The following is a 12,383-nucleotide window of genomic DNA, read 5'->3' on the forward strand; positions in this document are numbered from 1 at the left end:
CTGTACCTGCCAGGCTCCTCTGTCCATAGGATACTCCAGGCAAGAACACTGGAGTGGGTATTCTTCTCCAGGGGATCTTCCCATACCAAGGATCACACCTGTGTCTCCTACACTGGCAGGCCGATTCTTTACAGCTAAGCCACCTTTACAAAAGGGAAACCCCCTTTACGAAGGTTAAAAATAAACAAGTGGAATACATTTAATATATTTTAACCCAATATTTTGACATGTAGCAATACAGAACAGTTATTAATGAAATATTTTTTTACCTTTATTTTGGGTCCTAAGTCTTTGCAACCTGGTCTGTAGCTCACACATCTTGTTGCAGACCAGCCACATGTCAAGCACTCAGTAAACACTGGCTGGTGGCCACCGTACTGTGCAGGACAGGTTTCAACCAAATGAGACAAGGGTTGGGTGCATCTCTGGTCTGTCTAGTCTGTTGGTGATCTGAACTGGGTTTGTTGGTGGAGGGTGGGACAAGGTGTATGTTTTGGAATAGGAGGGTGAGCCATAAGGACCCAAGATAGGTGATGGGGTGTGTCCCGTGACCTCTCACGTTGGGAGGAGGGTTTGGAGGGGGAAAGATCATCCAAAAAAAAGTAGTAGAATTTTTTGTGGACCCACAGCTTAAAACAGAAGGGGAGTTTAGTTCTAAGACAAGCAGCAGTTTCATCATTTCAAGCTTTTAATATGATTAACTTTTTTTAAGCTATTTTGAATCAGTTTTATTTAAATTGTTTTTTTTTAATTTGGTGATGCAGCAACTTGGGAGACATCAGTTCCCCAACTAGGGACTGAACCCAGGCCACAGTAGTGAAAGCATGAATCCTAACCACCAGGGAACTCCCTGATGGCTAACCTTTTGGATGTCTCATTCAGGGGCTAAGGAGAGGCCCTCTTCCTTTTGATTTCCCCATCCCTCTGCCACCACAAGCATACATGTTTTTGAAGCCCTGCTCCAAGGAGGGGTTTCAGGCAAACTCTTCCCAGAAACTGCACTGCTACTTCTGGGAATACAGGACTACCTGTGGGTAAGATTCGGAACATCTGAGTTGCACTGAGACGCTGCACCCCTCCCCCTCAGGGAGTGGATAACAAAGCCAGTTTTGAGGGGTGAGGGGTGTCTGGAGGGTCCTTTCCCCCAAAATTAAGCCTCTGTTTTGCCCATTTAAGACCCTTCCCCAGGCCCCAACCACAGGTGAGTTTGTGGAGATGTTTGGCTGCCCACAGGGGGCAGTGTTTCCAAACCTCTGTCCACTTAGGTCATTTGAGCGAACCCCTTGGGACCTCTAGCTCCCCAGAGGAAGCAGTGGGGGCCCCATGCTCAGGGACTGAAACTGGGACAGAATACCCACAGCACAGACATCAGTCATCAGGGGTTTTCCAGGGACAAGGATCACACGGGGTCATCCGAGAGGAAAAATACCGAGGTCCAGACACTGAACTCAGGCCCAGAGTCCCGGCAGGAGTGCCTGTAGCTCTGACCGGGAGAAAATGTCAGTGAGAAAAGCAGTTCCACAAACAGATGGGAAAGCTGATACTGTGGAGCAGAAAGAGCCAGGGGACCTCTGGTCAAGTTTATTACAAAATACAGATTACAAATCTGGTATAGAAAAGATCCCCAACAGTGGTTCCCCAGCCCACAGGGCCCCCCTGTCGGGTGCGCTGGCGAGGGGGCACTCAGATGCGAAGGTCCCCGGCCAGGAGGGCGCTGTACCGGGCAGGTGTGAGTGGCAGGTAGGCGCCCCCAGCCTGGTCCAGAATGTAGAGCGGGTCGGACAGTGTGCTTGGGTCAAAGCCCTCTTTTGCCATTCGAACCTTCTGCTGCTTGAAGGTCTCTGTGGTGGCCAGAGACTCCTGGGGAAGGGGAGGTCAGAGGAGGCTGAAGGAAGGGGTATTCTGCCCCAGCAGTTCAGGGGAACTGCCTGAGTTTTGTGGAGGGGCAGGTCTGGGGAAAGAGGAGATGAGGCCCAGGTTTAGAGGAGAGGGTGACAGGGTCTGGGAAGGAACTGCTTTTTCTCTTCACAGAGTATGTTACGTGGGGCTCCTCCAGTGGAGTTTGGGAGACAGTGACTGCTGCAGATATACAGGGTGAGGTAAAGGGTCAGAGCAGGGGTGGCTGCTTACCTGGAGCCTTAGGAATCGAGGCCGGGCATAAGGTGGCAAGTTCTCAGAAACATGGGCATAGAGCTGCACAAGGTCCAAAGAGTGGGGGGGACGGAGAGCCAGGGCTGCCATCCCAGCCCGGCCTTCATGCCCTGGTGGGTGTGGGGGGCAGGGTCAGCCGTGGGAGCTGACCCCCACGAGGCCCTCTGCTCCCTGCACCCGACGTAACACCACTTCTGCTTGGTGGGCCTGGTGCCTCTCCCCACTGCCTGGGCACCTGGCACAGTGACTCCGTAGACGTTCACCTCCTGAAGAAAGTCCAGGGCCTCCAAGGCCTCGGCCACCTCGGTGGTGGCCACATTCTCCCCCTTCCACCTGCCAGAGATGGGAAACTGGGAGTCAGGGGGCAGGGCCTCCTGAGTTTGGTGGGGAGAGAAAGAGGCTGGGATGAGGGCGAGGTGCCAGATGGTTTTGGGGAAGAAGCTAGAGGCTGGAGAGGAGAGGTTAGGTGAGAAGCTGGGTTGGTACACAGCTTAGAGGTTTAGAGGGTTTGGGTCCCAGAGATTCAGATGCCCGGGAGAAGAATCAGAGAGTGAGGGGCAGGTACCTGAAGGTATCTCCAGTACGATCATGGAAGCGAAGAAAGCCCTGGTTGTCGCAGACTAACAGGTCCCCGGTGTTGAAGAAAACATCCCCAGGCTGGAAGACGTGCTTCAGCAGCTTTCCCCGGGCCAGCTCTGGGCCCCCAGCGTAGCCCAGGAATGGCGACTGCTGGCTCACAGGGGCCACCAGCAGGCCTGGCTCACCTGGCAGAGCCACCGGGGTCAGCGGTGCCCGCCCCCCACGCCACTCTCCAAGTACACCATCCCGCCCACCCCACCTGGACACAAACCTGGAGACGTGGCCACACAGTGCCCCTGGGTGTCCCGAACTGGCTCCCCTGTGGTGACATCATAGCGAATCAAAGAGAAGGGGAAGACATGCTGGGGGAAGGGAGACCCAGGGACTGGGTCACTTCCGGTGCATGAGCCCCCTCCCCACTAACTCCCCCCTCACTGTCCCCCAGATTTCCTGGCTTCCTCCTGCAACTCACCTTGTAAAGCCAGGAGGCACGCCCCACAGCGCCCTGTTGTCCGGTGTAGTTGAAAGTGGCCACGTTGCCCTCGGTCAGCCCGTACGTCTCCAGCACCTGCAGGGGCCCGAAGCGCCGCACAAAGCGCTCCCAGGTGTCCGGCCGCAGCCCACTTCCCACCACCAGCCGGACCTTATGTCCACGTTCTGCCTTGTTCTGAGACAGGTGGGGAGAGCGGCAGGAGCTTCAGCCTCCAGATGCTGGCCAGCTCCCCTTCTCCTCGACGCCCTTCACTGTGACCGCCTTCAGGTGCCCTAAGCATCCAAGTCCGACCACCCAGGCTCCTTCTCCCCCCTTCCCCTTCCGTTCTCTTCTTTTTGCTTCCTCTCTCTGACTCTCAAGACAATGGTCTCAGTGGCCCCTGCCAACTGCCCACCTCCCTGAGGCCGTGGCTCCGCCCAGGATCTGCGCCCACGCACCGGGGGCTGGTTGACGAGGTATCGGCATAATTCCCCGATGTACTGGAACACCGTCACCCTGTGCTGCTGGCAGTCCTCCCAGAACTGGCCAGCTGAGAACTTGGACTTCAGCACCACTGTGGCCCCTGCCAGGATCAGGGGGGGAGAGGAGGAAGGAGGAGGCGAGGTTATAGCTGGAGGGGGGCGTGGGGTCCTGACTCCCTTCTTCCCAGATACTAGCCTTCACTATAGTGTAATTCCTTGAAAGACCAGGCTGTGACAGTCATACTTGCCACAGGCCAAGCTGGCCCTCATCCCTTCCCACCTGTAATTTAGGGAGGTGAGCGCCCTGTCCCCACTTCCACCCTAACGCAGTCCATTCTCTGAACCCTGCCCCCAGGTCTCAACCCTCTTCTCCATTTGCCCCTTCCTGGGCTGACATTCACAGCCCTCCCATCCCCTGGCCTTTGGAGCCTGGAGTTCCACGAACTGCATGCCCCCCCTGGTTGCTCAGCCTGTAGGTCTGTGCAGGTGATGCTTCTCCATTGAACCAGGAGCTCCTGTAGAGGAGACCCAGCCTCCTTCCTCTCCATTCTCCACCCTGAAGGGCTCAGGAAGCATCCCCAGGTGAGCACACCACAGTAGGAACTTAGAGGTTTGCTGGCATTAAGCACTTGCCAGAGGGCTGAATGAGGGGTTGGGGCGGGGGAGACTGACCAATGCCCAAGCATCCCACGATGCCCAACAGGGAGCCAGACATGTGGTAGAGTGGGAGGGCGAGGTAGATCACATCCTCCTGGTGGGCACCACACAGCTGGTAGAATGCCTGGCATTGCAGGATCTTCAGGTGACTGATCCGAGCAGCCTTGGGGAGGCCTGGGGGTGGGGGCAGGGGAGGTCAGGGAAGGGTCTGAACCCAAGCCTTGTCTCCCCCTTTGCCCCTGCTGGTTTCCCGCAGCAAGAGGCACAGGCAAGGCTGAAACAGAGAAGGCAGGCCGCGATGTCCCAGAAATGAGGGACGTTCAGGGAAGTGGAGAAATGAAGAGGGGTGGGAGGGTTGCCGAGGTAGGGGAGACCGGCCCCTGGGATCACCCTTCTCCCTGGGGGCTGTGGAGCAGTGGCCTAGGAGCCCAGGAGGTCACAGTTCCTGGTCCCAGGCCCCTGCCTTCCTTGGCTTTAGATTCTGGGAGGTAAATATGCTCACCCGTGGTGCCGGAGGTGAAGATATACAGGCATGTGTCCGTCATGTTCTGGGGGGCAGACAGGTAACCGGGCACTGGCCCATCCACTTCAGCGGAGGCCTCAGCCAGAAAATCGCTGATTCCAGCAGGACGGGTGTCAGAGCCCACAGTCCACAGGTGAAGCCCCATGGCTCTCAGGGCTGGCAGATCAGGCTCCAGGGACTCCAAGAATTCTGGATGGGGTGGGAAAGCACAGCCCCGCAGTTTCACCCGACCCAGAAGACTCCCCACCCTTTACCCTATTTGTGCCCCCACCCCCGACTCGCACAGTTCCCGAATAAGGAAGGCTGAAGAGGACAGGACCGACGTCCCATCATGGGCCTGGGACCTGGAGCCCAAGTCTTGGGAAATCCTTGGGAAACCAGAAACAGACCCAGCTGCCTCCCGTCACAAGCCCGAAGAACTCTTTTCCGCACCGCTTCCGAACCCCCTGGAGAGAGTGCGGCCTCCTCTCCAGCCCACTCCCGCTCGGCCCTCGGCACGCCCCTTTCCGTGGCTGGCCCCGCCCCCGCCTGTCGGGCGCTCGGTCCTTACCTGGCGCCAGCACTAGCGCGCGGGCGCCGCAGCTGCGGAGGCAGTGCTGTAGGGGACCCCGGCGCAGAGCGGTGGGCACAAAGGCCGTGCGCAGGCCGGCCTTGGCCAGCCCGAACCAGAGCCACAGGAACTCTGGGCAGGCGGGGAGCAGCAGCGCCACGGTGGCCCCAGGTGCCAGAGGGGCCGCGCCATCCCCTTCCCGCACGGCCCGCGCCGCGCCGCTTCCGGCCGCCTGGTCTCTCGCGCAGTGCGCCGCCCGCTCGCCTTCCCCGGCGCCCCCCGTGCCGCCGCCGCCGAGTCCCCCATCCCAGCCTCGCGCGCGCAAAAAGGCGCGCGCAGCCCGGTTGCTGTGGCGCTCGGCCTCCGCGTAGCTAAAGCGCTGCGCGCCGTGAATGAGAAAGGTGTGCGCCGGTCGCTGCCGGGCCAGCTGCGCGAGGCGCCAGGCCAGGCTGCAGCCCCCCTCAGGACCTTCTGGGTCGGCGGCAGCCGCGGCCAGAGCGCGCGCTCGAAGGGCCCGTTTGCAGCGTAGGGCGCGCATCGTGAAGGCCAAGTCTGCCGCGAGCCAGCGCAACCTAGACCAGATGCGCAGTGGCAGCAGCAGCAGCGGCAGCAGCAGCAGCAGCAGGAGTAGCAGCAGGAGAGAGGCCATGGTGCCTGCTTCCTCCACTCGGCCCGGTCTGGCCCCAGCAGCTCGCAGACAGGCCCGATACTCCCTTCCGACAAACTGGGGCCGCTGGTCTAGCGCTCAGACCTCTCCTTCCCGGGAGCGCGCGCGCTGGCACACGCCCCTTCCCACCCAGCCCCCTCCCCACGGGCGAAGAGCGGAGGCCCGGCAGGAGTGCTAGTGGGGGGCGGCCCCGCAGCCCGGCCCTTCCCAGAGCTACGCTCCGCCCCAGGCGCGCTCCCTCCCGGACCTCTCGCGGCCCGCACCCTACCAGCTCCTGGGCGGTGCTCAAGCCTTCTCTAAATCCCAGGATCGGGTGTTTCAAGGCTTTCTGTAGGACAGACTAGACATCAGCTGGACTTTGGACCCCCGGTCAGAGAGTCAGGGCACTAAGACCCAAGTCCATCATTCCCTTTTCCCTCTCATTTTCACTGGATGACGGGAGGGTGGCACTACTCTCCCAGGAGACTGAAGAACTCGGCCTCCTGCCCACATGGTGCTGCAAGTTGCGGCATGGCACGTTGGCCAGACCCATGCCCTCCCTCCAGCTGCCAGCAGCAGCAACCCCAGGAGATGGGTGGGGGCCGAAAGTGAAGTAGGGGAGAAGTGGAGGCCCAGCCAGCCAGATTTCTGGAGGGGCCTCGGCGGCAGAGGCCCCTCCCTTTGGGCAAAGGGACAATAATTGGGGCTAGCCAGCCAATGCTTTCCATCCTGGTTTTAATTGGGACAGAGGAAACAGGGGAAGGAGAGAGGGGAAGCAAAAGAGGCCTCCGGCAGTTTAAGCTTTCAAAGGAAGGAGCAGCAGCTTTGAGGGATGGGAAAACCTGGATTCTGTAAAAGACAAATTTGCCGGTTGAACAGGAGGAGCTGTCTGCAGTCAGCCCAAACTTCACTCCTTTCTCTTCAGCCTGCCACTCAAGCACCCAGGACAGCAGCAGAACAAAAGCAGAGCCAAAGAGCTTTTCCGGTGGTACACAGGGATGGGCAAGTGGCTAGACAGGAAGAGGGTTCCTTCTCTCAGGTATCTGAACTCTCTACACCAGGCACACGTATTAGCAACCCCTGACCGACCCAACGGAAAAGGCAATGGCAACCCACTCCAGTACTATTGCCTGGAAAATCCCATGGATGGAGGAGCCTGGTAGGCTGCAGCCCATGAGGTCGCTAAGAGTCCCACACAACTGAGCGACTTCACTTTCACTTTTCACTTCATGCATTGGAGAAAGAAATGGCAACCCACTCCAGTGTTCTTGCCTGGAGAATCCCAGGGATGGGGGAGCCTGGTAGGCTGCCGTCTATGGGGTCACACAGAGTCGGACACGACTGAAGTGACTTAGCAGCAGCAGCAGCCCCACCCAACTCCAGCCCAAGCAGGTGGTCCTCCAGTAGCTGGTAAGCATTAGAGTATGACACACTAGCTTCTAGAAGGCAGCTATGCTCACCACTACACCACCAATGTAACACTAGCATTCCGGAAGCTTCTGTAAGCCTCTAGTTTCGTGAGAGATGGATAAGGACAGACAGGCTTCTGGGAGATGGTACAGCATTGATTTCTGCCTGGACAGGTCAGCACCTGGCCTGCACAGCCAGCAGCAGCAAGAAGGATGTGGGGGTTAAAGCCAACTCCCTCCTGCTCTGGACAAGAAGGGGGCGGGCAGGAAGCGAGAAGGGGAAGAAGGGTGCCAATTAAATCAAGACCACCGGTACATGCACAGGGTAAGTGGGGGCAGCAGCTCTGGCACAGAAGAGGTTCTGGCTTGTTTTATTGTCATTTAAAAACAACTTTTAAAATGCGATTATCTCTGCCAAAAAAAGAAAAAGACAAGACAGACAGATCCAAGGAAATGGGACCATTTGACAGTTCTGTGGAACATGTCTCTGGGACTCCCAGGGCTCTGGCCCCGAGTGAGGTGCCAACTTTGGGTCAGCACAAGCCTCCAGGGCACCCCGGGTGGGGCTGTGGCCTCCCTCTCAGATTCCTTCCTGAACACCTGTGGCACCCGGCCCTCAGAGAGGAAAAGGCGACGTGAGCACATCACAGATTAAATGCTCATTTCACACTGATGTACAGAGGGCAACTATAAAATGCCTATTCAGAGCAGATCAAGACCTGAAAGGGGAGCGGGGAGGGGCGCGCACACACAGTTTTCACTCTCATCCTAGCCTCTGTGACCACCCCTCGGCCATTTCTCTCCTCTACTGAAATAGCTTTTGGGGAGGCTGGGGGAGGGGGCGAGGACTTCCTCCACAGTCCAGGCTTCGCACAGCCTCTGGCTTCAGTGGGAGCCCAGTGTCAGTGGGAGCAGCAGCGCCGGGGCTGCGGGCCCCAGAGAGGAGGGGGTGGGGCTGGGGGCTGCACGGCAGCTTCTCATGAGGGCTGGGCTCCAGGAGGCAGCTCGTCCTTCTCCCCAGGTGAGCTCTGGGATGGGGACAGGCTGCTTCCCCTACGATCTCCCCAGCCTCTGTTAACCTCTGATTCACCAAGGAGGGGAGGGCAGTCCAACTGGGGGTGGACGGGGAACAGGGCCTCAGTCACTGTCAGACCCCACTGCAGAGGACCCTTTCCGTTTCCTCTTGGTAGGCTTCGGTTTTGTGTCTTCTTCCTCCTGGGAGACAGAGGAGGGAGAGTCGCTAGCACGGGCAGCTGCTAGGCCCAGCTCCGCCCGCACCCGGCCTCTCCCTGCATCCCGTGCGTGGCATGCTCGGCCAGGGGTCTCACCGAGGCACTGCTGGAGCCAGACTCCTCCTCAGCATTGGGCGGCTGGGTGGCATTCTTTCGACTTCGGGGGCTGGACAGAGCGGCTTTTCGCCGGCTCTTGGGTGGCTTGGTGGAAGAGTCCTCGTATTCCTCGGCCAGGGAGAAGAGATCGCTGAACCTGAGGGGGAGAAGGAACACTCGGAGGGTGGGTGTCCTGGCCCCAGGGCCATCCTCCCACCCTGTCTCTGCCCTCACGCCAGGGTCTCTTATTTGTTTTCAAGCACCTGGTCTTGCCGGAGACTAAGTTTGTGTCCCCAGAAGGCCACCCTCACCCAACCCCTCTCCCACTCCTTCTCAAGGCCACAAGTGCAAGGAGCCTCACTTCATCTTGTGGGCTTCATCACAGCTCGCCTGGACATGCTGCAGAGCCTGCAGAATTGGGGTCTGGCTGAAAACTAGAGGGAGAAGGGAGAGCAGGGAAGGGGAACAGTGAGGTGTCTGCGAGCTGCCCCACCCGGATCCACAGGTGGTCTGGGTCGGGCGGCGCCATGCAGGCGGGAGAGGGCGGGGAAGCGTACAGTTCTGCTTGGTGTTGGTCAGGTTGAGACGCAGATTGTCCAGGTGCTCCAAGATCTGCTCCAGGGTCAGCTGGGCCAGCTTGCTGCTCGAACTCCTCAGGCTGTGGGGAAGTCAGGAGAGTGAGTCTGAGCTTGGGGTGCGGGCTCCGGGAGCATGGACAGCCTCCCCCACTGGGGTTCCTCCTTAGGACAGAGGCAGCCCCTACAGAGGAAGGAGGACAGGACTGGGAGGGGCCGGGCAGCGTAATGGAGGTGGCTTAGGGACCAAAGACGGGGCACAAGAAGAAGACGACGGGGCCACGGTGGTCCTGCACGCAGGCTGCTTCACACCACTAGGTGTCGCCCGCAAGCCGGGCCGGGACAAACTGGACCGCCCCGCCGCCTGCCCGTGGGCGCCGGGAGGGTCCCACCTCTGCCTCTTGCGCGGGAGGCTGTTGTTCTTGATGAGCAGGGACTTGATATGCTCAGCCAGCAGCTCGTCATGCTTCATGCACCAGTGCCTCAGGATGCTGGTGGTGAACTGGTCGTCAGGGTGGCAGGGCCGGCTCAGCACCATCTTCACCATCTCCTCGCTGGGCCTGGGGGCAAAAGCGGGGTGCGGGCAGGGGCGCCTGGCTCACACAGCTGACCACAGGAACCCCTGGCACTCTCTCATGGACTTTTCCCCAAAACCCTGGCCTCCCTACCCCTGTCCCACCCCAGACTTGTGGTAGCTTTCTACTCTCACATCCTTCTCCCTCTTCTCTTTGGGCCAAGGAATGCCTGGTTTCATCCTCTGCAGAAGCCAGAAGACAAGAAGCGAGTCTTTTCAGTTTCTGTGGCAGCAGAAGGTGCGTGCCTGTGTGCTGGGAAGGAGCCCCACTCAGTCTCCCCAACGCTGCCCAGAGCAGTCAAGAAGTGGGCCGGGGAGGCAAAGGGACAAGTTTGTGGGGTGTGAATGCTCCCTGTGCCCTGCCTAGCTGGAGCAGTGGGCCACCCTGGTATCGAGCCCAAGGAAGGGACACGTGGCCCTCCAACTTTCCCACTTCCAGTCTCTCAACCAAAAAAGGAGAAAAGGCGGAAAGACAGAAAGAAGGTGGGAAGGAAAAGGTGCACAGCTGCTGCTCCATTCACCTGGGGTTTTGGAACAGTGCCTGACAGAGGGAGGGGCCTCTGCCCATTCACCCTCTACACCCCACCCCTGTTCATCTGCCCGCGCTGCAGGGGGAGGCAAGGGACAGTGTGTGGCTCCTCCACTCTGACCCTTCCTCCTCTAGGACTGGCCTCGTGGTAGCCTCAGGGGCGAGGGGGAGGGGAGCAGGAGCCACCGGGGATTAGAACTGCTGCGGCAGCAGGAAACAGGGATGTCCGGTCCCCACCTCTGCAGGCAGCTCCTGGTGGGCAGGGGGGTAAAGTCGAGAGGAAGCCCAGATCCCAGGGGACCTGCTTATTTGTAAATCACTTTGGGGGAAGGGTGGAATAAGCAGATGTCAACAACAGGAAAAAACAGGCAGCAAAGGAGCAGGACAGGAGCCCTTTGTGTGACAGCACCTCTTGGTGTGTGCAGAGTGGGGACCAAAGAGCCCCCAGGGGCGGGGGCAGAACTCACTTCTCTCTTCGGAGCTGAAGCAGCAGACAGGACAGGGCCTCTGGGTGCTCTATGGGGGAGGTAGAGGCTGTTCAGAGGAGCACAGAATTCCGGAAAGAAACTCTGGCACCTCCCCCATCCCCCAACCGCAGCTACTGGCAGGAGTAAAGACAATCTTCAACAAGAAACCAGGAAGAGCGACCCCCAGCCCCCCGCCACCTGAGCCCAGTTCAGCACCTGGCTTGGAGGGGGGTGCAGGACACGCCTAAGGAGCAGAGGTGACTTAGGGGGCCTGCCTTTCTGCACTCGGCATTCTGCTGGGAAGGGGAGCTGTGGATCTGGACTGATCTAAGAAGAAGCCCGGAGGCCCAAGCCCTGGAGTGTCCTCTCCTCTTCAGTCACATTTCCCGCCCATGACCCTACTCACCCTTGTACTTGAGGTGCTGCAGGATGGGGATTATGGTCTCCAGGGGGATGTTGTGGGCCAGGAAGAGCTGCCAGGCACAGTACTGCTCAAAGGTTTCCCAGTCCAAGCTCTGGACTGAGTAGACAGAGAAGAGACACACGTATTCACATTCTGTCACACGCACAGAAGGCTAACCCACTGACTATCAGCACCTCACGCAAGGATGTACAGGGGTGGGAACAGCGAGCCTAAGACCATAGGTACTTTCCCTTTCATGCAAAGCACACTTCCAAAGCCTTCATATAGCTTCTGTATTCTCATCACCCTGAGGCCAGGTCAAGGAACTTTTATAGAGCCAAAGAACAGATCCAAACAGATACTGCCAAAGGCCCACGGCAGGCTGGAAGGACCTTCTACCTCATTCTCAGCCCCAGAGCCAGCTTTTCTGTTACTAGAAAGTACACAACCACCTCTGGGAGATAGTGAAGGACAGGGAAGCTTGGCATGCTACAGTTCATCAGGTTGCAGAGAGTTGGACACAACTGAGCAACTGATCAAGTACACAGGGCTGCCACCCCTCTCATCTCCCAGGGAACCTCAGGGCTTGGCACACTTACTGAGTATATTGAGGACTGAGTCTTTTCGAAACATGACCAGGTTCCCCATCATTACGTGGCAGACCAGCTCCTGAAGCTAAAGGGGATGAGGAAGAAGGCAGAAACCATTGGTTTTAAAAGAGGCCAGGAAGCTAGTATGGAAAGAGAAGCAGAAGAGCTCATTTAGGGAAAAATCAGAGGAAGTGAAACCCAAGTCATAAAGGAATGGGAAGGAAAAGGCACACGATGGACACCGGGACCCTGAAGGACTCAGGGGGCTGGCAAAGGAGCAACTGGCTTCAGTGGGGACCAGACCCCCCTGTTCAGAGCAAAAACCATTACAAAAATGCCATCCCTCACGTCCTGATGGCAGAGTGAGAAGAGGCAACCTCTCTGCTTGGATGTAGCCTGGGCCCCTGATCCATCCCAGCCTGTGCTGAGGGGGCAGGGCCATGGGAGG

The 12,383-nt window shown here is 58.5% G+C and overlaps 2 protein-coding genes across 2 annotated transcripts in view; both read right to left on the reverse strand.

The window, feature by feature from the left end:
- Positions 1–1,541: 1,541 nt before the first annotated feature.
- Positions 1,542–6,173, reverse strand: SLC27A3 (solute carrier family 27 member 3). Its single transcript, XM_024989955.2, has 10 exons — positions 5,415–6,173; positions 4,844–5,053; positions 4,357–4,515; positions 3,661–3,785; positions 3,203–3,397; positions 3,002–3,092; positions 2,717–2,915; positions 2,387–2,484; positions 2,131–2,261; positions 1,542–1,860 (listed from the first exon to the last, which is right to left on the reverse strand). The coding sequence occupies exons 1-10, from the start codon at positions 6,061–6,063 to the stop codon at positions 1,684–1,686; spliced, it is 2,034 nt and encodes a 677-aa protein (XP_024845723.1). The 5' UTR covers positions 6,064–6,173; the 3' UTR covers positions 1,542–1,683.
- Positions 6,174–7,578: 1,405 nt separating this feature from the next.
- The window catches only part of INTS3 (integrator complex subunit 3), a 39,284-nt gene continuing 34,479 nt past the window's right edge, over positions 7,579–12,383 (reverse strand). The window contains exons 23-30 of the mRNA NM_001193087.1: positions 11,945–12,020; positions 11,349–11,462; positions 10,943–10,991; positions 9,765–9,932; positions 9,355–9,455; positions 9,159–9,231; positions 8,798–8,954; positions 7,579–8,684 (exon numbers count right to left, since the gene is read on the reverse strand). Of these exons, the coding sequence (NP_001180016.1) occupies positions 8,607–8,684; positions 8,798–8,954; positions 9,159–9,231; positions 9,355–9,455; positions 9,765–9,932; positions 10,943–10,991; positions 11,349–11,462; positions 11,945–12,020 (816 nt within the window). The 3' untranslated portion in view covers positions 7,579–8,606. The remainder of the gene's footprint in view (positions 8,685–8,797; positions 8,955–9,158; positions 9,232–9,354; positions 9,456–9,764; positions 9,933–10,942; positions 10,992–11,348; positions 11,463–11,944; positions 12,021–12,383) is intronic.

This window comes from Bos taurus, chromosome 3 (genome assembly GCF_002263795.3).
Source record: "Bos taurus isolate L1 Dominette 01449 registration number 42190680 breed Hereford chromosome 3, ARS-UCD2.0, whole genome shotgun sequence".
Lineage (NCBI taxonomy): Eukaryota > Metazoa > Chordata > Mammalia > Artiodactyla > Bovidae > Bos > Bos taurus.

Bases quoted from the DNA above. Each gene is read 5' to 3' on its own strand.
- SLC27A3 (XM_024989955.2), bottom strand. From the start codon at position 6,063: ATGGCCTCTCTCCTGCTGCTACTCCTGCTGCTGCTGCTGCTGCCGCTG. The intron at 3,398-3,660 runs GTGCGTGGGCGC...CACCTGTCTCAG, and splicing joins ACCTCGTCAACCAGCCCCCG to AACAAGGCAGAACGTGGACA. The intron at 2,262-2,386 runs GTGCCCAGGCAG...CACACCCACCAG, and splicing joins CTACGGAGTCACTGTGCCAG to GGCATGAAGGCCGGGCTGGG.